Here is a 21,704-nt window from a genome sequence, read left to right as displayed (position 1 = left end):
CCAGGAGGATAGGATCAGGAATGAGTACATCAGAGGGACAGCACATGTTAGAGGTTTTGGAGATAAAGTCAGAGAGGCCAGACTGAGATGGTTTGGACATGTCCAGAGGAGAAATAGTGAATATATTGGTAGAAGGATGCTGAGTTTTGAACTGCCAGGCATGAGGCCTGGGGAAAGACCGAAGAGGAGGTTTATGGATGTAGTGACAGAGAACATGAAGGTAGTTGGTGTGAGAGAGGAGGATGCAGAAGACAGGGTTAGATGGAGGCAATTGATTCGCTGTGGCGACCCCTGAAGGGAAAAGCCGAAAGGAAAAGAAGAATGTAAACACACACACACACAGACACACACAGACAGACAGACAGACAGACACACACACACACACACACACACACACACACACACACACACACACACACACACACACACACACACACACACACACACACACACTTCCATGTTAAAATTTACCAGGTGTCCATTCTTTATTTGCAGTGTGTGTATGTTCTTGTTAGCTTTTGGCATCACCATCCAATGTATTGATGGTGCTCCTGACATCTTTTTAGTTTACAATGAAGACAAAGACTCACAGAAGAGGGCGAGAAAGCTCTTGTTTAATTCAATAGAATGAAATTATACAACTAGTGTTTCAAGTCATAAGTCCCACAAAGGAATGTCTCTCTTTCTGGAAAAACATGTTGTGCTTCTTTTACACACAATGTTCATGGGAAGTTGAAAAATTCAAATTTCTTCTGATAGATGTAGGGTTTGGAAGTGGGATGGTTGCTATTTTCATTCAGTCCAGTCAAAAAACATTTCATATCCCTTAAATAATAATTCAGCTCTTAAATTCTTGTTTGCTAGAAGCACACAAAGCATGAGAAGACCACTCACTTCCTATCTAAATGTGACAGTCTCTTCATGTGCTCTTCCTGACCAGAGACCAGATTTTTTATACCCTCTGTGCAGGAGAGGTATCTATGAAACTACAAATAGTATTATCACAGTCATCATCATCACCACGTCATGGATCAGTCATCATCTAAAGATGATCTGGGCAATATGTGTGAAGGATTAAAGAGTTAAAATCCAAGCATCATCATGAGGCTGGATATATACAGGTTTTAACAGTACAGTACACTGACAAAAATAAAGACTAAAATGATTAGAAGACTCACTATATATTATATATCTGTGCGTGAGAGGTGAATTAATGAAAAAAGATTCTGGGATTTCTTTGTCCTTCGCTGTCTCTGTTGGAGTGATTACAAAACAGTGAAATCTGGCTCTGCATGCAAGTACTCTCTTATCAATTGTCTCTAATGAAAAAGCGAGATCAAATGAATAGAAGAACGAAGGAAAGACAAGGTGTCTCCACCCTCTAATCAGTGGACGTCTTTCAGTATCCTGAAAAATAGGGCCAATAGTTTCTTTTCCTTCTTTTTTTAGTTCCTTGATTCATGTCTTGATTAATTTCCATAACCTGCAGACGAGACTTTGAAAGACGACCCTTCAGTGCCACCCACAATACTTTAAAACTGTTTTGACAGTGGAGGAGAGGAGGGAAGAAGAGTGTTCATTTTGAGGTTATTGTGATTCTCCTGTATTCTCTTCTTCATCCTTCTCTTTGATTGAGGGAAACATAGAGCTATTTCGTATTCGTCTAGAAGTCCATGGACATAGAGCGCTGCTGTGGGTCAACTAAGGTGGCACTGTTACGAGAGGTGTTACTACGGATACTGAGGGTTCCGCAGGCTCCTGCCATCCCAGCACCAATTCCTCCAGCGATGCCACTCGGCCCTGCCATGCCAACTCCTCCTGCCATACTCATCCCCCCTGCCATTGCCATTCCTCCAGTTATCCCCACTGCTCCGCCAATCCCTCCTCCTGCAATCCCAGATGCTCCTGCTCCTCCCATTCCTACTCCACCTGTGGCTCCTCCAACAGCTCCTCCTGCTCCACGGCTATAAATCTCACATGGGATCTCCTCAGTGACACGGTCCTCGATGACCTGCTGGTCGCAGTCGTGAGTCTGTGAGTGCTGCTTGTAGCCGTAACAGCTCTTCTTGTAGCTGCTTGAAGCATTGAAAGTCTTCATGGGTGGTGGCTTGGAAAAGTCGTTGTGGTAAGACAGCTCCATTGAACTCAGGGTGGTGCGGCTGTGCTTCATGCTGCCACCAGCAGTGGCCACTGAGCCTTGCGAGCCACAGTGGTGCTCATGAACACATCTGGACATGGTGGAGGAGCGACGCAGCTTGTGAAAGCTATCCATTTCCTCAGAAAGATCGGCTAAATCTGATGAGACTTCCTTATCACGCAGAGAGAAGAGCTCATAGTGGGGTGGGTCGAACACCTCCTGGAAGCCTGCCTTGTTGAAAACACCAGGCCGACGAGCGACAACCTTGAAGAGGAAAAAAGCAATGAGACCCATTTTTGTACACTGGTGACAATTCAGTTTCATTTGAAACAAGATGTGTTCTGCCGGACCATTGTCAATCAAATATGTTTAACAAAATTATTTGTAATAATTTGCATAAGAATATAAATCACATATTACAAATGAAAGTTGAAAAAGATAATGATAAGTCAAGTGCAAAAATATGTCTATGAGTTTTCTTGCATCCGGCATAGGCATGATTTTAACTGGCACTGCACGAGTTACGGGAAAATAAAAAAATAAACAAGATTGTACACTAATTTTAAGTGTTTTCATTCTACACCTTTCTAAAACATTACAGACTCTAGATAAGCTAAATGTCCTTAAGAGACACCAATTTAAAGGGCATTTACGAGTATAAGTGGGAGATATCTAAACACCTCAATAGATGAGCTGTAAAAAAATGTTCACCTCTTGGCATTGTGGGAAATCAGTTTAAAGTAATAATAACTGAAACATGTTAACAGAACAGTTCAACTAAAAAAGAAAACTACTGTATACTAAAATGAAACACATTATGATATGCTATAATACTTCTTGTGTGTAATAAAATGGTGTGGCTCTTTTGTAACCTCTGTCTCCAGAGATACTCTGTACTGTAGCACTTTTAATTATAGTCTTTTGTCTTTTTTTCCTCTGCTGAACAAAAGGTCCGCCAAAAAGGATGAGTTACCTTTTTCCGTGGCTGCTTCATCTGGACAAGGATAGAGATGATAAGAAGAACCAGAACTATTCCTGATGAAACACCAATGACAGTGCCATGGGTTTTAGTGATCTGATGAAAAAGCCCCTTAGAACGCTTCTCTGGAGGATAGAGAGAGCAGGGAGAGAACAAAAAAATAATAGCAATAAAGAATGTAATAGAACACAAAACAAAAACGTAAGGAAATACCCTGAAAACCTGCTAGCACAAACCCCATTTAACCATAATAACCCCAACTGTGAATAGTTGGCAGAAAGGATGATGATTACCTTTGCAGTGGTTTTCATCCCACGGGTAGACGCAATTCTGAACACCATTGCACACCAAGGAGTTGTTAATACACATGTTGCTGTGGCAGAAGAATGTATTGGCTGAGCAGGGGGCTGCGGGCCAGACACAACACACAGATATAATAAATTCAGAAAAAAAGGCATTGTTTTGAAAGAACATGGCAGCATATAACTTGGCCATGAAAATGACTGGAGGCTCATTTGATAGTATCAAAAATAAAACAATAATAACAAAAACAAAAGATGCATAATTTGACTGTAAAAATGTGTAGAGGCATGTCATAAATGATCTAATGTGCTCTTAGTGGCATTACGGAGGGAATCCACATAAAGAAATATGGTATGATGTTCTGCAGACATCAGGGTGATGAAGGGAGGAGATATTATTTTACTTTGCTCCAGCTTTTATGTCACGCCATGACAGTTCAAAGGAGAAGATTCTTGGAAAAAAGGAGCAGGCAGAGACATGGAATATGATAAAGATTTAAAGAAAGGCAAAGATGAGGGTGGTGGTAGAAATAGCTTGGAGCCATCATGGGAGGAAAATGGTTGGACCAATGCTGCAAGACACCAAAACATTAAAGTGACTGTTATATTGTCAAGGCAACAATGGCAGGGACAGAGATGGCCAGTAATTGATGCTGGCTGCTGGGCTTGGGAGGCTGATGCACTGCCTATCGGAAAGAAGCACTGGGTGGCTGAGGGAAGATACATTTGCCAGAGTTTTGATTAAGACAATCTTGGATGACAGGGGAGACAGGTGAAGTGCAAGGAAGGCTGAAAGGCAGTGGCATAATATTTTCAAAATATTTTCATGCCATGTAGTGTAATACTGAATTCATCAGGCCTGAGGAATTGTGTGATGGACAGAAACACAATGCACCAATGATCATTCACACTGTGTCATAGTTCAGAGTTACTTACTGTTTTTATATAAGAAAAAAATCCATCAGAACTCTCAACTGAACCCCCAGTCATCAGTGTTTGAAAATAATCTTAATGTAGCCCAAGTACATACGTCCTGGTGACAGTAGTCAACAACTATGTAAAGTCTTTATAATTAGATATAAAAAAAACTTCACAATTTTTAAATTATGGTTTGAACAAAGTGAAACTATAATGTTGACATTTTAAGTGCTGACTACAGCACAATCATTCGGTGTAAGATTCTTTCATTTATAAGACATTTTTCATTTTCTTCTCGTCCCTCTTCTGTTGAGTCAAGCTGTGACTAATTTATTATAAGTGATACATTTAAATCAAAGGCTTTAATAATCTGCTTTTCATACTAAACCACCTACTCTGAATAATTTCTTACACAACTCCACCCAAAATAATTAAAAAGAAAAAAAATTATAAAAATTTTTGGGGAGTTATTCATCGTCCAGGACCTACATACAGTATGACATATACTACTGTTGATCAAAATAAGTGTTAGTACAATTATGATATGAAAATGAGAAGAACAGGTCCTGGTTCAAGCCTCCCTGTCAACAACCTTCAAGCACTTGTATATTTTCCAAATCTTCTAGCCCGTCCTTTCTTTTCCTTCTTCTTATTTTGTTTCTCTTTCTTTTTTCTTCTTCTCTTTCTTAGGCCAGGATTGTCCACCTTTAGTGTTTCAAACAACTGTTAGTGACTTCAGCCATACTCCCCATCTTTATCATGGCTGAAACAGACTGGGCTGCTCCACTGGTTTCACCCCTTTCCAAGCTCCACCGAGATGATGCTCTGAAGCACGTCCCTTTGCATGCATGCTTCCTTTGCCTCAGGGTTTGACAGATGGGCATTTAAATGTGTGTGAGAGTTTGAAAATACATTTGTTGGAGTACATCTATTCTCCACTAAGCCTGCAGATGGCAGTTACCCCCCCGACTCTGTCATCAAATCCAAACCAATTATGAGTCTCCCGCCTTCAAAATGTAGCCTCACATGGGACGTCAACATTGCTCCTCCCTCTTACCTCCATCCTCCCTCCACATTCAAACACCCAAATGATGTGTGAATGCATGCACTGTGCATGTGTGGGTGTATGTGTGTATTTAGTAGAGTCTGATTTGATGGGTCTCTGTCAGAAGATTAGAGCACATTAAGGGTGATGGAGTGCAAAAGGCAAAACTCATCTTGTTCTGGGAGTGACAAAGATTAATAGTTCCTTCTGACCTCCAAGTAAACTTCAGTCGCCGACTCTGACCAAACAAAGTTTGGGAGTTATTCAAGAGACTTCAGACTCCACTGAGATGAACTGTGTGATCAGAATTAATGAGGATATAAATGGTCTTAAGGACTCTTAGAATAAAAAAAAACACGCTTACTGAATTTAAAAGGCCATTAAGTTCTGACTGCAATGGTTATGGGTTTGCTGATGAAAAACAACATTAACATTCAACCAAGGTTTGGGAGGCCTGCAGGAAACTTGGCAATTAATATCTCAGTCTATTCATGCATTTAATGAAAATATTACGGTGTTTCTTGCATGTCAATTTCTTCTACTTTATGTGAAACATTTAAAAGTAACTGTTTAAAAATTCCTTGTTTTAAAAATGATGAAGCTTTATGTATAATTACCTCCAGTAGACCCATTAAGGCTACTCAGCTCTTCTTTTGATCAGAATAAATAAATTCCTTTTGGTAGGCTTTATTAAGCACAGTATCATGCATATCAATGCTTTCAGTTATTTACAAATGCTGGAGTGCATAATACGTTTTCTCATATCTGTGCTTTAAATATGGACAATGTAATTGGTATTCCATGCTGAAATGTCATTTTAGTGTTTTAGACACTGATGCTGTGGCCGGGATGCAGGGCAACATACAGTATATCAAATGTTTTTGAGTCAGCTTCTGTGTAGGGGCGGATACTTATGTGGCTGTTACAGTAAAGTAATGACACATGATGCCTTTTGTTCAATTCCATAACAGAGGGTAACTCGGACATCAAGGGAATAGGAAACTGGAAAGGATTTTTGTCTTTCTGTGAACTTTAAACACACTCAAACCGCAACAAGGACATGGAATCTGATCTACATCCTTCAATGACAGAAAGTGAAAATATAAAGCATAACTTAGCCATTGCCCTCATAAAAGTTAAAATGTGAATGTTAGAAACATATCAGACAAATGATCTGTCTAAAACCACAGAGGGAATGAAAAAATATAGCCATAAAGATTTTAGCAATACCGTAGCATCAAACCTGTGAAAGAATGAAATGAATTAACTAAATGTCACCATGTAAGCATAACGATACAATTTAACAATAATGGAACAATAAAATCAAAGAGAGTTCAGTCCAAATTCAGATCAGTACTCACGATCAACAAAGGACGTGAAGAGCATGCGGAACCGGCTGAGTCGGCTCTTCTCATCAGCCCACATTCGGACAACTCCCACGCCATTATCGAGCATTACATCATTAGCCACTGTACTACAGAACTTAGCCTTGAGGTTTTCAATGGCGCTGCTGCCGTCATAAACAGCAACAAAATTCTTCTTGCACTCATTAGAGTGTTCCATCTGGTACTCCATGAAGCGCAGGTATATCTGCAGACACACATATTCAAATCAATGTGGAGGTGAATGGACTACAATCTTCAGTTCATTCCAATGAGCCAATTTTCTCTTTAGGAGTGCAAAACAGATGAAGAATAAACTTTACCTTAACAAAGTAAATATAGGTAAAATCATAAGTCACAGATAACGACAAGAATATGATTGAATGGTCCTTTTCAACTTATAAAACTACAAATCACATCATTTCATAGCAAAGACTATACATTGTAATGGCCAATAAACAAAACAGCCCATAGTAGTAATGAATAACATAAAACATATGCCATAACATTTCTCTATCCTGCATTCACATAGGTTTTAGTTTAGCCGGCATTTTGATTTGTGGCAGTCCGATAGAAATAATAATAATAATAATAATAATAATAATAATAATAATAATAATAATAATAATAATAATAATAATAATAATAATAATAATAATAATGCAGATAAATGGATTTATTTACTTCCATCTTTGATTTTCCAACTGAAGCGACTGTGTCAAAGGATGATTACAGAGCTGACAGTGTTCACCTGTCCACCGGAGGTCTGCCATGAGCTTCTATCTATTTGAATCACACAAATGCCGTACTCCCCAGATACCTGCCAGCACAGCCGCTTATCATTTGCCTGTGCATAATAATATTATTTAGATTGAATTGACAAAGTAATTACAACATACATTTACTCAAATTTTGTGAATAATTTTAATCAGCAGTTCTTACCCACAGGGGTGTAAAAACTTTCATAAAATGTGAGCACATTAACACACAAGCACCTGTGAACATGCAGCAGTAAGAGCTGTGAGAATACTGCTGTGTTCCTTCCACTTCGTCGAGCTAAAATCTGGATGGGGAAAGTCAGTGCAGCGACTGAATCCAGATAATTTTCACCTCTGCCTCACACGACACACAAAGAACCAATGAAAAGTCTGTGGGCTCTAATCTGTCAGAACGTGTGTGCGTATGCATCTGAAATTGCTGCATTTGTGCGTCATGCATGAATATTTACAAGTCTATGCATAACATACTGTAGTGTGTGCGGGGTATTTTCTTATTTTACATCATGCTCAGTTATAATGTATTATGGAATTTGTGACAGTATATGAGCATTACATTAAATTAGGTGATGAATTTGGGTGAGCATGCGTGTTTATTGCTATACTGTATTCTGGCCAGTGAATGGCATAGCAGCATGTTTAAGATTTAGACTCATAAGCAGAGAAGCACTGAGTCAAGGAAACTGGGCTCTGGTTGTAATTTCAAAAGGACTGTGAATACCATATTTTTTTAGGAATATCACCGGACCTCCACAGTGAGCAAAACAATTCTCCAGGTTTATCTCATAAATACATTGATCTGCATTGTCCCTAAATGTATTTGTACCACTACCATTACCATGAAGGCTGGAGGATACGTTCTTTGTGGCTTTTGGTTTTGAGCAGGAGACAAGCCTTGCACTTGCACTGTACTGTATATTGAAACATTTGTTTTTACGCTAAGACAAAATCACAGAAAAAAAAAAAATTACACTGAGGCGGAAAACACATTCAAGGTGAAGTGACAGAGCAAGTCATCCGAGAGAAACTTATGGTACTCAACTCTCTGTCACAGTCTGTGTCAGAGGCATCGCTCTGCCCAGCCTTTATCTTTACCAGCCCTTCAACCCACCTCCCCTTTGCAGCACAGCTGAGCCTCTTCATCAATAGACCCTGCAATATGTAAGACCGGGTTTCTCGACCACTGATTGCCTGACCTTCATTTCACTCTCAAAGGAACAACAGTGATCACTAGGAATGTAAAATACCTCTGTTCCGAGTACGTAGAACCCACCCAACTGAGTAGTTTGTCCTCCTCATTCTTTCCTGTTAATAATACACTGTCTAACTGACTTTTGTGCCAGCTTGTCAAATATATCAACACCTTAATGATAAGAAAGATGTGCAATTATAGCATCATCAAAAAGGAAACTATGGTAGATTATCATCAAGAACAACGCTGTGCATGACTCAGTAGCAAAGATCCCTAAAACAGATCAACAAACTCCTTGACATGTAATATTTCATGTGTTGTTTTGATGCTGCAATTTTGTCAAAAAGCTATTTTAAATTCTTATAAATTCAGAAAGCAGAAGAAAAAGATGATGCATTGGCTACTAATACAGCCTCTGGTACTGACCTTGGACTGAGGAGGAGCTCTGATGGTCCAGATACAGTCTAGAGCATCACCAGGCTTCACCCTCTCCTCTTCATCCACCTGACTGGAGCGAATAATTCCATCCCATCCGCTGATTTCAAACTGACAGTCTGTAGTGGCAGAGTAATGCAGAGAAAAGGTTAAGAAGACATAGTAAGTGATAGGGATAAAGAAGAATGAAAGAGAGGGGAGGTGAGAAAGAGGTCAAAGGGAAAAGAAAAAGCAGAAGGTAAATAAGTAAAAGGGTCAGATACGACAAAGAATGTTAGACAGAGGGACTAATGAAACATTCATTCAACGCAGCAAAGGACTTAAGATTGAACTTAGAGAGCACAGGGGATTAGGATAGAGGACAACCAGGCATAGAAACAAGATCAGAAAGACATGCGTAAGCTGCTAGACTGGTGTATGTTCCTTTAAATGCTTACATATGAACATAAACTGTATGTGAAAAACAAGTCTTAATTGTCAGAATAACTGTTCTAACAGTACATTTGCACAGTCAGCTTTTGTCTCAGAGGCAGAGCCTTCAGTAAGCTTCGAAGTAAAAAGGAGCTTTTCAAAAGTGATCGACCACAAAACAAGTGAAATACTGAGGCTCTTACCTGGGATTGGATTCAGCAATCCACCCACGTGCAGATGGAAATCAGGGTCTGAAGTGATAAGATTTGGAAGAAATGTTACTCTCAGTGCACACAGCAGAAATAAGAAAACCAAGACCACATATTAAGATCCTTTTAAGGCAGGACAGATAAAGCAGGAAATGTTCTGCTTAAAGCCAATATTCATTGCATGATGGAAAATACTGATTTCTTGGCAAATTCTTTAGGGCGTATGGATGATATTTTTATTGTATAATATTTTTCTGCTGAGGAACAAAAATGGCTATGATGGTTGATCTTTTACTGGTAAACTACAAACCCAAGATGGAGAAGACATTTTACGGAAGGATGGTCTTTTTTCTGACACAATAACGTCAGACTCTCCTTATGCTTCAGGGGACTTTTCTAAAGCAGACTAACTAGATCAAGATCACACTCATGGGACCAAAAGCCTTGATATACTGTATGTAGAAATGAACCTGAAGGCATGGAATGAAATTATATTTACATCCAATATACCTTATGTGTGGAGTCTATACCTGCAATAAAGGTATACTTGATGCGGAAGCCAAGGCCTTCCAACTCCTCGTCGCTGGTGAACTTAATCCACATGAAACGTCCTGTTGATGTAACCAGGCCTGGGTTCTTCCCCCCACAAAAACGATCAATGAGGGGTGAGAACCCAAATGGCCCATCCCGGATTTCAATGTGATCGAAGCGGCACTCGAATGATGGTTCGATGTAGTAATTCTTATCAAAAGCCAGCTGAATCCTTTGCCTTGGGAGAGCTTTTCAGAAAAAGGAAGAGGGGAAATAAAGAAAGAAAGGAAACAAAGGGTGTGAATCTTTGAAAGGAATGAATGAAATCTTGCCCCTGTAGGACACACAAAAACCAGGATGGGATTCTAACATGATCTTGCAACATTTGGCATTAGATATGAAGATAACGATACTACTGTCAAAAAAGCATAGAGTAAAAAAGTCAGGTATTTTCAATGTCCTATCAACATATGCATCATAAAACTAATTTTAAGAAGTTTTCATTTGCATTGAAACTGAAGCATTTTGTTGACAACAGATGAGTTAGGTGTTCATTCTTTACAACCAATATTTAAAATCTGATGCTCAAATTCAGCTCAACAGCCTGGGTTTTTCTATAAAATGGTATTAGAACCAAGTAAACACATTAAACAAAATTTTTAAATGAGCTGATTTACACTTTCCATTTGTGAACAGCATTCCAAGTGAAATTCTGCATCTATAAACCAAGCCTTCATTAGATTTCACAACGAGCTACCCATACACTGTAATTCTACTTAATTAACCACAAACACAAAGGAGAAAATCTGCATATGCAACCATCACACAGATGCATGTATAATATAAGAGATATGATATATGTGCACACAAATGTGAATAAGCATACACAGACATATTTCAGCTTTGCTCTCCAGACCCCTGAACTCACAGGATGAACTGCAGTTCACTACTTCACGTGTCAGGATGCCCAGAGCTTGTCTCTATGTGAACAAATGAGGTCTTTAATAACACTCTCCACAAATACACACGGAGGAAATATTTAACAGGGGCAGTTCACACCTGCCTCATGTGATGAATCATACTAAACAAAGGAACTGAAATGTGGCTCCATATTATTTGTGGAACGGAATTGCCAAGCATGCTCCATCAGAGGTTACATGTGCAACTGGAATTAAACAACACAGAATGTTCAATACTCTGTGAGAAGCTGTGAGTCTGTTTTCTGTAATTGAGCATGAATATTCTCTGTTTCTGCCAGATCAAGTAGTTCATATGCCTGGACCGCCTGCTATGAATGACTTAAGTTGCCTTATTTCTGTAAGTGTCTCTTTCTCTACTCTCACATATGACACAGCTTCCAAAGGAAGAGCAGAGAGTATATTCACTTGATATATACTGCTGATGGACTGGCCCAACTAACCACAAACTGTAACAGGGCTGTGTGATTACCACTTAAACCAAACATGAGCTTTTTATCATCTCCATGAAAGCAACACAAAAGAATATCCTTGAGATTCTGGTTATAAATATGACTAGAGCTATTCAGGAACAAATAATAGCAAGTGATTGGCTCCATCTGTCACTTTTCAGACTCACTGTGAGGCATATCTGCACACAGCAGAGGGGTGCCAATGATGGAGTCACGGCTTATTGATCAGCTATAGTTCTAGCCTTGATTTGTCCACAGGGGGAGTCCTTGAGCCATGCGAGAATAAATATTCCTCATCACAGCAAGTCAAGTAACAATCACATCTTCTGCAAGAAATGCTGTGCTGCTATAAAGTTCATCAACTTTTTATGGCAACACATACACCGATATTCCAGACCTCATCCATTATAGCTGCCAATGATGTTTTCCTTTATGTCCCCTGTGCTGCAACCAAATGATTGATGGATGTCATTTTTCTGGTAAACACTAAAGCGTGGACAAGGACACTTGCAAGTGAACGATGTGGCACTAAAGCTAAATTGTATAGCACATGTTCATTTCTTTTATGTTTAATATAACAGCAAAATCTTCTGGTGCACCCTGTCAATAGCGATGAACACAGCACTTCTGTGATTAGGCCAGAAGTCAGGGGCGACCACAAAGCGCCACTCTCCATCATTTTCAAAGGGTTATATTTGTGGGGTGAAACTGAGGATGGCTCACTCAGAAAATGTCAGGCTGGTTGCCTGCCAGCAAAGAAGCAGAAAATCAGACATGGGTGAGGTTTTATATAACAGCATCAGTCAGGCTAATGACATTCACTGACGATGCTGAAAGGCGGGCAGCTGTGTCAGCTGCTTTTGCTACAGTGCAGGAGATGAAGCATTCCGAAAGGACCCTTCTTTACCTTCCAGGATGTAAACACACTCTTTGTTGGGTGGGTAGGTATTGGGGTAGTTTGGGGATGTGAACACCCCACCATTGATGTTGCGGACCCATGTGCCACAGTCGTTCTGGCTGGGGCTCTGGCCGCCATGATTGCTTGGGGAATCTTAAAGTAGAATTCAGAGGACAAAGGGGTTATTAGAGCCTGGAGTCTGATGATCAATGAGATTGGAAGTAAGGGGAAAGCAAAAGGAGAATCAGTAGGACTGATGGAAAATCTGGCATTGAGTTTTGTGGGAAGAAAGGCAGTAAAAGACTAGTAGATGCTACCTCCATCCAGACCTCTTCAATACTGGAGAAACTTCAGAAAGGCATTGGGGGGGCTTGGCTTACCTTTGGTTCTCTGTGCCAGAGCAAAACCCTCTTCTATAAGAAAGAAGAGTATCCAAGCTGCAAAACAGATATACAGTATGAAACATCAGTTACAGGTGACATAATACTGACTTCATATCTAGTGTTCAACAATGAAACAGAATAAACACACACAGACATGGAATAAATTAATGATGGTCTGCAGAGCTGACTTCATGTGGTGTTGATGAATAGAGTGTAAATTACAGATCATCACATTTTTATTAACTGATCCCTGACCTATTGTGGCCATATTTTAGTACCTTTGATCCTAGTACTTTGCGGTTAATGCATTCCAGGAATCACACACGACTAAGGAATCCACAATGGGGATCGCGATCCATTTATCTTATTATTTATGGTAATTTAAACATTTATGAACCCTCCCCATACTGATATTAAACCACCTTCTATCTGTATCACCTTTTCCCACAGTCTTATCGACTGTTTAAAGCACTTTTGTGTCTCACGAGTCCGAGACTGACTGAATGAACCACACATCTGGATGCCGTCAGCCAATAGAATGCATGCACGGTATCACATGACTGCCTACCAAAAATCTGCGATGAGTTGGAGTTGCGGAAGTTGATGCACGAATGCTCGTTCACGCACTGTATACCACATTAAAAATGATTTAACATATCCATGCTTGGTATTGTTATCTTCAGCACAACTTCAGCTATATGAAGAGATAGTTATTATTTGCGTATAACTTACTACACTGACATATTGGGCCAAAATAGACATACAGTCATCTTCGAAAATGGAAAAATTATATTTTATTGCACCTATAAAACCAAAAAGCATGCTCATCAAATTGATTTGAACTCCAAAAAGGTTGCCATAGGCTTCTAAAATAACTATATACAGTTTGTGTCACTTATGCCACTCTTTAAAGCAGTTTCTGTTCAAAATGAGACACAGCTGTGTGTCATGTAGGTAGTAGTCCTAACTACGTGACGTGGCAGAGCTTGATCTGCCACTCATGTCCACCTGACATAGCTGGACCACAGCTCAACCTGGAAGTCCCTGGAAGTCCTTGTGGGTCAGGGGCTTCACCTGCTGTGACTTACTGATACCGAAAAAGAGGAATTAGGCGTTGGTAGTGGAAAACACCGTGCGGTACCAGCGCACACTGCGCACGGTAGCACAGTCGATAGCGGTAGTCGTTAGCGTGCCACTAACTACCATTACTAGCGACCGGTAACGACTAAATACCGTGAGTAGTATCCTAGCTTGTGCAGTAGCGACTATATGGACAGAAATGGTGCCTGCCATCTGATTACAGTATAACAATAAAAGTAGTAATTTGAACCTCTTGTCTTAAATCAAATGAAAGCAGTCATATCTCTGGTTTCCTTGATCAATCGGCTCAAAATAAAAACCAGAAGTCAGTGTCACATCTATACTGTTGTGTAAATATGCGCACAGCAATCCACCTGACAGATAATTTGTTACGAATGGTTTAAAAACATCATGTGATCTGAAAGTGGAGGCGTGTTCATAGTGTAATAAGAGTTAAAGGAAAATCCCTACTTAAGCCAGTACATTTAAAATGTGTCGCAGAAACAGGAAAAGATCCATGAGACAAAGCTAATCATAAGTTACCAAATACTGGAGGCACATATTAATACATGTTTATACTCAGGATTTAATGATGAAGAAGAAAAATGACTGTAATTGTCCTTTTAGGAAAATTCAATAATCATAACATTGTCAGTACAAAGCATTCATGAGAGAGCAATGCTTGAAAAAATTGCAAAGGCATTTGGTGATGAATCATCTTGTAAATGATGGAGCTGCAAGATTGAAAAACAGTCAGGAATAGACACACTGCTAGAGTGACGTTACCATTTATAACTTTAGATTCAGAAGGAATACAACAGAGAATACCTGCATCTGCATCTAGCAAGAGTGGTCTTTTCAAGGTTAATGAAGTACAGTAAATGGAAAAACTCACATAAATTTGGGTTTTTTTTGTTTTATTTATCCAAAAGCTGTTTATCCACTGGACGTTAAGAAAGTTCTTGAAGACGTTTCATCTCTCATCCAAGAGACTTCTTCAGTTCTGAGGGTGGCTGATCATGTCCCAGTTAATAGACCCTGTGGGGTGTGGTCAGTGCTATTCACATTCCAACGACAATTGTTGAAACCCGTCTGGCTCCTCAACGATTGTTGGTGGGGGTGTCAAGGGGGGTCGCTGAGATGTGAGTTTCAGGCCCCGTCCACACCATGACGGAACTTTTTGAAAACGCAACTTTTTTCTTGCGTTTACGCCTTCCGTCCACACGACAACGCAGATATCCAGAACGAAAACGCAACTTTTTGAAAACACTGGCCAAGGTGGATTTTTTTGAAAACACTGGGTCTGCGTTGTCGTGTGGACGGTGTATCCACAACTTTTTTTATCCGGGGGGCGTGTCCCTGGGACCAAAACCGCTGTGACGTCATGCTTGTGACCCGTATCTACATGTACAAACAGAGCTAAAACCGTCTATTTTCTGATGTATAACAGCTCCACATCGAAGATAAACATGCTTTGCACTTAAATATTTGTTAGTCTGTTTCTTTATTTATGTGTCATAAAGTTTATATATGTATTTATTCATTCATTCATTTAAACATTCACGTTCCTTGCCAAAGATGCCAACGCCAGTTCTGGGTCAGACTGGGATGCGCTGCCTGCTGGTAGGAGAACTCAGTGATGGAGGTTCTCCTCCAGGAGGAACACTGTGAATTTCCACACGTGTTGATAAATGCACTGATGCATTTCCGTGTGGATTTTTTTAAAAAACACTGTAGTGTGGACGCGAATCGTTTTCGATGCGTTTTCAAAAAGTTGTGTTTTCAAAAAATTCTGACATCATCTGGACGGGGCCTCAGCTTTGTATGCTAATGAGGGTCATTAGCATGAAACACATCATCTGGGTCAATCTGCTGAGACAATCTTTTTGGGAGTTTTGAAAGGACATAGTTGTAAATGGGAGAAAGGTGATGTCGCAGACCACCCCCCTTGTTCAGAGATGGCTTCTCCACTTTGACGTGGATGGCCTCTTTCACTCCTCTCTCAAACCATTTATCTTCCCTGTCAAAGATCTGAACATCGGTGTCCTGAAATGGGTGTCCCTCTTCCTTGAGGTGAAGGAGGCTGCTGAGTCCTGTCCTGATGTGTTGGCTCTTCTGTGTTGAGCCATGCGCTGTGTAGTAGTTGTTTGGTTTCCCCTATGTAGACATCTGAGCATTCCTCGTTGCATTTAACTGCATACACCAGATTGCTCCTCTGACTGTGTGGTGTGGGGTCTTTTGGGTGGACCAGTCTTTGTCGGAGGGTGTTGCCCGGCTTAAAATACACAGGAACCTTGTGTTTGTTAAAGATCCTCCTCAGCTTTTCCGACACTCCAGACACATACGGGATCACTATACAATTGTGCTTTTTCTCTTCCGTCCTCACTGGATTGTTCTCCTTTCTGGATCTTGTGTGAGCTTTCACAAAGTTCCAGTAAGGATATCCACACGTTTTCAATGACCCTTTCAGGTGTTGGTGTTCTTTCACCTGGTCTTGGACACGGGTTGGTAGCCTATCAGCCCTGTCTTGCAGGGTCCTGATGATGCCTAGCTTGTGCTCCAGTGGGTGGTGAGAGTCAAAAAGCAGGTATTGGTCCCGTGTGTGTTGGTTTCCTATATACCCCAACATACAGACTTCTGTCATGTTTTTTTTCAGACATGTTAATAGAACAGACTTCACACCTTCATCACATTTACAACATCAACAACAACATTAAAAAAAAAAAGGGCTGACGGGTAGAAGCCAATAGGCTTGTGAAATTCCAGTCCCCCAGAATCAACAAACAGCTCTCTCATTACAATATGTTGTCAATAAACTCAGACATTAAATTTTTTCCAACCAGTTCATCCATTGAATTTTGATAGAATTCATACTCTTATCCACTTCCAGATATTATTAGTCTTTGTCCCAGATATAACCTAGAGCATGACCGTGTTTACATTCTTCCTAGAAACAGCAAGGTTTGTTAACATCATAGATAGTCAAAACAAGAAGTTGACCTTGCCAGTGTTCTTCACAAGAATATAATGATCATATTCACCTCTTTCAGCAGACAGAAAGTGCTTATCCAAGAATTAACCAGTTTGTTACAGACACTTTAAAAGTTACACATGCTGTTACTGTCTATTGTCAAAAGATATCAACTTGCTCTTTAAAGTCTCAAACTTAATGTTATCCCTCCTAGCAGAAATCCATGTTGTTGTTTTTTGCATTAATCCATGTTTCTGGGATTGATAATGTTGAATGGTTTTTCAACTGTTCCATGTAAAACAAGCCCCTTTGTTCTGACGTGTCCAAAATTGGTGTAGAGCTCCCACTATTGAAGTGATTCTGTTATACAGATCTTAGGTGTAGTAAAAACTCTTGTCCATCTTTATTGCTCGTATTTCACCAACTCTTCTGCACTCCTGATCACCATTGTTTTCATCTGCTCTGGAGAAAGCCCCTTTGTTTTGATGAAAATCCTGCAGTTGTTTGTCCAGGCATTGTCGATCAACCAATTTTGTTAAGTTGCTGTGCTTTTTTAGCGACATCAGCACTCTTTTTATTGAGATTCTCAATAATGTAGACATTTTCTCTTTACAGTTTAAGCCTTGTCCATCCATTCTTTGTTGTCCCTGTTCTAAGACAACAATTCTTCTGTGTTTTTCATCTATGTCATTCCGCACTTGAAAACCTCACACTGTCACGCTTCTGGCGTCTACCTGGAAGCTCGGGCCGCTAGCCGAGTTAGCTCTGGTCTTCACATTGGTGCATGTCTCTCACTTACGGAGCCATTTTGGCTTCGTTTAAACATAGCGGTTTATATTCTTTGATTGTGACGGACCTCACGTTGTTGTGTGGGGAACCCCGTTGCTTTATTCACCAGGACCGAACTCACGTCTACCTGGAGCATAACGCCAAAGCGGCGTTCGTCTTCTCCTTCGTCTGTTCCACACAAACAGAGCTGTTATGGCTTAGTCGGACACAGACGTTTGTTTTCTTGTGACAGCAAAGAAAATAAAAAAAACAAACGTAGTCAGATATTACTGTTATATTATCGTGGAATTTCCACGGGTTCACGCTAGTTCAGCTATAATTTGATTACTGAAACACTAACACTTTTCTGACAATAAACCGAGTGTTTCAAGGTGACCAGACATTTTTCATTTTTGCAGTAGAGCAAAATTCTGGAATTGTGTCTCAGTAGCAGTGACAGCTATGACATTAAATATGTGCTTGTAGTGCTTTTCTTTTTGGCAGTACTGGTGTATGGTTGTATACTGAGAAGTTGTATCTATACAGTGTGATCTAGCACAGCTTTGAGAATTCGTAGCAGCAGTGGGAAAATTATTGTAATGCATTTAGTAAAATAATACCAGTGACCCATAGAAGTACAGATAATCACAGCAGATGGGAAAGAATTGTAAACGGTAGCATATCAGTAAATTTAGTAGATGACATATTAAAATATACAGGAGGAAAACAATATGTAATATTGTTTTAAGCCATCAACTTTCATCCAAACCATGAGTACGAGCTCCTAATATTAAGTCCCTGGCCACTACAAGCATAACAGAAGGAAAAATTGCACTACACACCCCTATAGCACTTACAGCACCCATGACAGGGCAAAGCACTGCTTCAGACAATAGGTGAAATATGGTTTATTATAATGATGCTTGCACAGAAGGTGACAATGTTACCGCTCCTGACCCTGTCTTGGTCTGCTAAGCCGCTGTAGACCTGATCCCCACTGTGTTTGTAATAGGTTGGCCACTCACATCGCATTAGCGGGTGAGCATGAGTCTGGCACGCTGCATAATGGCACACATAACGCTAGGGTGGAGGACAAAGAGTGGGTGGGTGGGTTTAATGAAGAAGAATGCAAGGAGGATGCATTTTGAGTTGACTCATTTTGTTCACGCACGCGCATGCTCACACACACACAGGGCCTCAGGCTGAGTATTTCCTCATTACTTCTATCTCTATCATCTTGAAATGAAGCTTTAAAAGTGGGAGGAACGTTTAGTGAACAGGACACACAAATGCAAGAAGCAAAAAAAAGAAAAAAGATCCTGCTGGGTCTCTTTGGAGGTTTATAACATGGCAATGCTGTCAATAAATCATTGAGATAGCAAAAACACTATGAATTATAGTCATTACTTCAGAGATTTTTGGTTGGAAAATGTCGTCTTGGAGAGTTCAATGCTAAGGATGTTTGAGCTACTAATGAAGCAAATAGCTGCTTTTGTAGTGGCATGTGTATGAAGGCACATATTAAGCAAATTATTTAATTTTTCATGCAGCTTGAACATATTTTATCATTATAAATAAATAGAAAATTAAAATTGCAGCCATTGCTGCTTCAAAATCACACTTGTTTGGTTCTAACAATGACCTGAAGGGTAACAATCTAAAAAAAACCAAAAAACCAACTTCCAAATAATGAAGCCCCAGTCAGGTAACATGAGTTTCAGCAGAAAGCCTGCTTCAGGTCATGCCTGTGACCCAAGAAGAAACATTTAGTCTTTAATTCTAATCGGGAATGAGTCCATATAAGAGAGGGCATCACAGCGTCTTCTAACTTTGGACAATACAATAGAAATCATGTAATAACTAATGATGAGAACTTTGACCGTATATCTTATAAAACTATCAAAACAGTCGACTTTTGCAAATAAGTAAATTTTCACTTAACGTACGAACATACCTACAAATTCAAATAATTAACTCAAACTATACACAGATTAAATTATCGCGTCATGATTCATTTGAGATAAAATGACGCAACTGTGGTCCGTGACAACAGATAGCGACAGACTCCACCTGTGGCTACTCGTGTTAATGAGACAACATGAAGGAATGAACAGGTAACCTGTAATTAAGTCACAGTTAAGGCCCGACCTTGGTAGCTATTTACCTGTTTATTCACGGCGCTGCTGCGGTAAACACCAACACACATCACTACGTCGTTGCAGCCGCGCTGCGGCGCGCGCCTCAGGTGTGGGGAGCAGCCGCTGGTGTAAGAGGCGCGAGACAGCGGCTGGAGCGCGAGACGTTCGAGTAGCGTCGCGCGCACAAAGCAGCGGATGTGATTGTCTGGCGGCAGCGTGAAGAGTTTTCTTCGTCACGGAGTATAAAATAGTCTATTATGGGATGGTAGTTGACATTAGTGTGAAAATACGTGGCCACGTTTCCATTTTATACTGAATGAACGCTTCATAGCCCTGAAGAAAGAAAGAAAAAAAAACCAGGCTGACCAATGAATCTCCTTCAGCGCGTCTTTTTGAGGCCACATTCATGGGGACATTGTGTGAGAGATAATACGCGATTTATTTATTTTTTGTCAGTGAGATAAATTACTACTGTCGCTTAAAGGGAACGAACGTGTAGTGATTCCTGATTTTTTCCCCCCCTTATTATAATCAAGCAGCACAGTCAATGCGCGCAGGCTGTTGTGCAGAGAAAAAGACATCGGGGTACCCAAACAAGCAGGAAAATCTCCCTGGTTCTGACGCTTTCCCTCAAAATTTCCGTAATATTGCAGGTTTATAATGGGACAATAAAGCATCGTTTAAATGCTCAGACAGAAGACTACTGACGGCTTTAGGGAGCCGTTTGGTGTTAGGTTGTTGTAGTTTATATTTTACATTGAGTGTGTTCTGGTCAGTTGAACCCCATCAGACTAACTCAGAGGACCTGGCTTTTCTCGAAGCACACAAGCAGATCGAACTTGGATCGGCGTGTTCTAAATACGTTTAACGGCGAGATCGATCATTTGGATGTAAAAATCACAATTTAATATGAACATTCCCAACAGGTTTGGATGAAGACAAACGAACAAGTCAAGAATAGAGAAATGTAAGGTTATATCTGCTCAGTGGCTGATCCACATATTTGTAATTTCAGCCTTTAGTGCTTTTGATGTGTTAGAATCCACATCACATGCAAATATAACATATTCCGTTCAAGAAAGAGGAAAGATAAATTACAGATTATTCCCTTCTAATGAAGACACGACTAGACCTTGATGCCCGGAAAACCTCACTTAGAAAGAACTCACCTCCGAACATCTCCTCTCTCGATGTGTTTCCAATCCCAAAGCACTTTTCTAAAAACGCCCTCCCATTCTGTCCTTTTTTAGGGGATCAGTCAGCTTTTTCACATGATCCAACTTTTCTCTTTACAACAGTAAATCCATTAAGCGGATCCACGTTCCAAGCAAAGCAGCGACGAGGTCTTCTTCAGTGGGCTGCGGTCGACTGGATGATGAACACTGGTGCGAGTCGCTCAGCCTGGCATCATGACTGCTAACACAGCCTCCAGTGGGACCACAGTGGGCTGCATGTGGGGACGGACTGATCCAGGTAGACTGACGCGCTGTGTGAGAGGCACGCATCCAAAAGTCACATCTGGATGATGGAGAGACAACGAGAGAGGGGTCGTCGGGGGAAGTGGAGCAAGAGGAGGAGAACCCACCTCTGTGTAATCTCCGATTGTAACAGGAGTGAGAAATGCTCCTGGACGAGGCTCATTTAAAACGTGGGCGCTGCTTACATCAGTGAGTGGCTTGTCACGAACGGCATCAAGGCACACACGATGAAGTCATGTTTT

General features: G+C 40.4%; 1 protein-coding gene across 1 annotated transcript; it reads right to left on the bottom strand.

Annotated features, from left to right (window-relative positions):
- Positions 1-604: 604 nt before the first annotated feature.
- On the bottom strand, positions 605-21,613 carry LOC137594658 (neuropilin and tolloid-like protein 2). The gene is made up of 10 exons (XM_068314266.1): positions 21,154-21,613; positions 13,025-13,081; positions 12,654-12,797; positions 10,317-10,565; positions 9,781-9,828; positions 9,158-9,285; positions 6,743-6,971; positions 3,410-3,523; positions 3,111-3,241; positions 605-2,401 (listed from the first exon to the last, which is right to left on the bottom strand). The coding sequence occupies exons 1-10, from the start codon at positions 21,161-21,163 to the stop codon at positions 1,664-1,666; spliced, it is 1,848 nt and encodes a 615-aa protein (XP_068170367.1). The 5' UTR covers positions 21,164-21,613; the 3' UTR covers positions 605-1,663.
- Between the last annotated feature and the right edge of the window lie 91 nt (positions 21,614-21,704).

Source organism: Antennarius striatus, chromosome 1 (assembly GCF_040054535.1).
Source record: "Antennarius striatus isolate MH-2024 chromosome 1, ASM4005453v1, whole genome shotgun sequence".
Classification (NCBI taxonomy): Eukaryota; Metazoa; Chordata; class Actinopteri; order Lophiiformes; family Antennariidae; genus Antennarius; species Antennarius striatus.
This window is presented reverse-complemented; position numbering and strand designations above follow the sequence as displayed.

What these genes read in the sequence shown, in the direction of transcription:
- LOC137594658 (XM_068314266.1), bottom strand. An exon ending in GTGTGTTTACATCCTGGAAG is followed by an intron (nt 10,566 to 12,653) that starts GTAAAGAAGGGT and finishes TTTTCTGAAAAG; the next exon opens with CTCTCCCAAGGCAAAGGATT. An exon ending in TGAAGCAGCCACGGAAAAAG is followed by an intron (nt 2,402 to 3,110) that starts GTAACTCATCCT and finishes TTCCTCTTCAAG; the next exon opens with GTTGTCGCTCGTCGGCCTGG.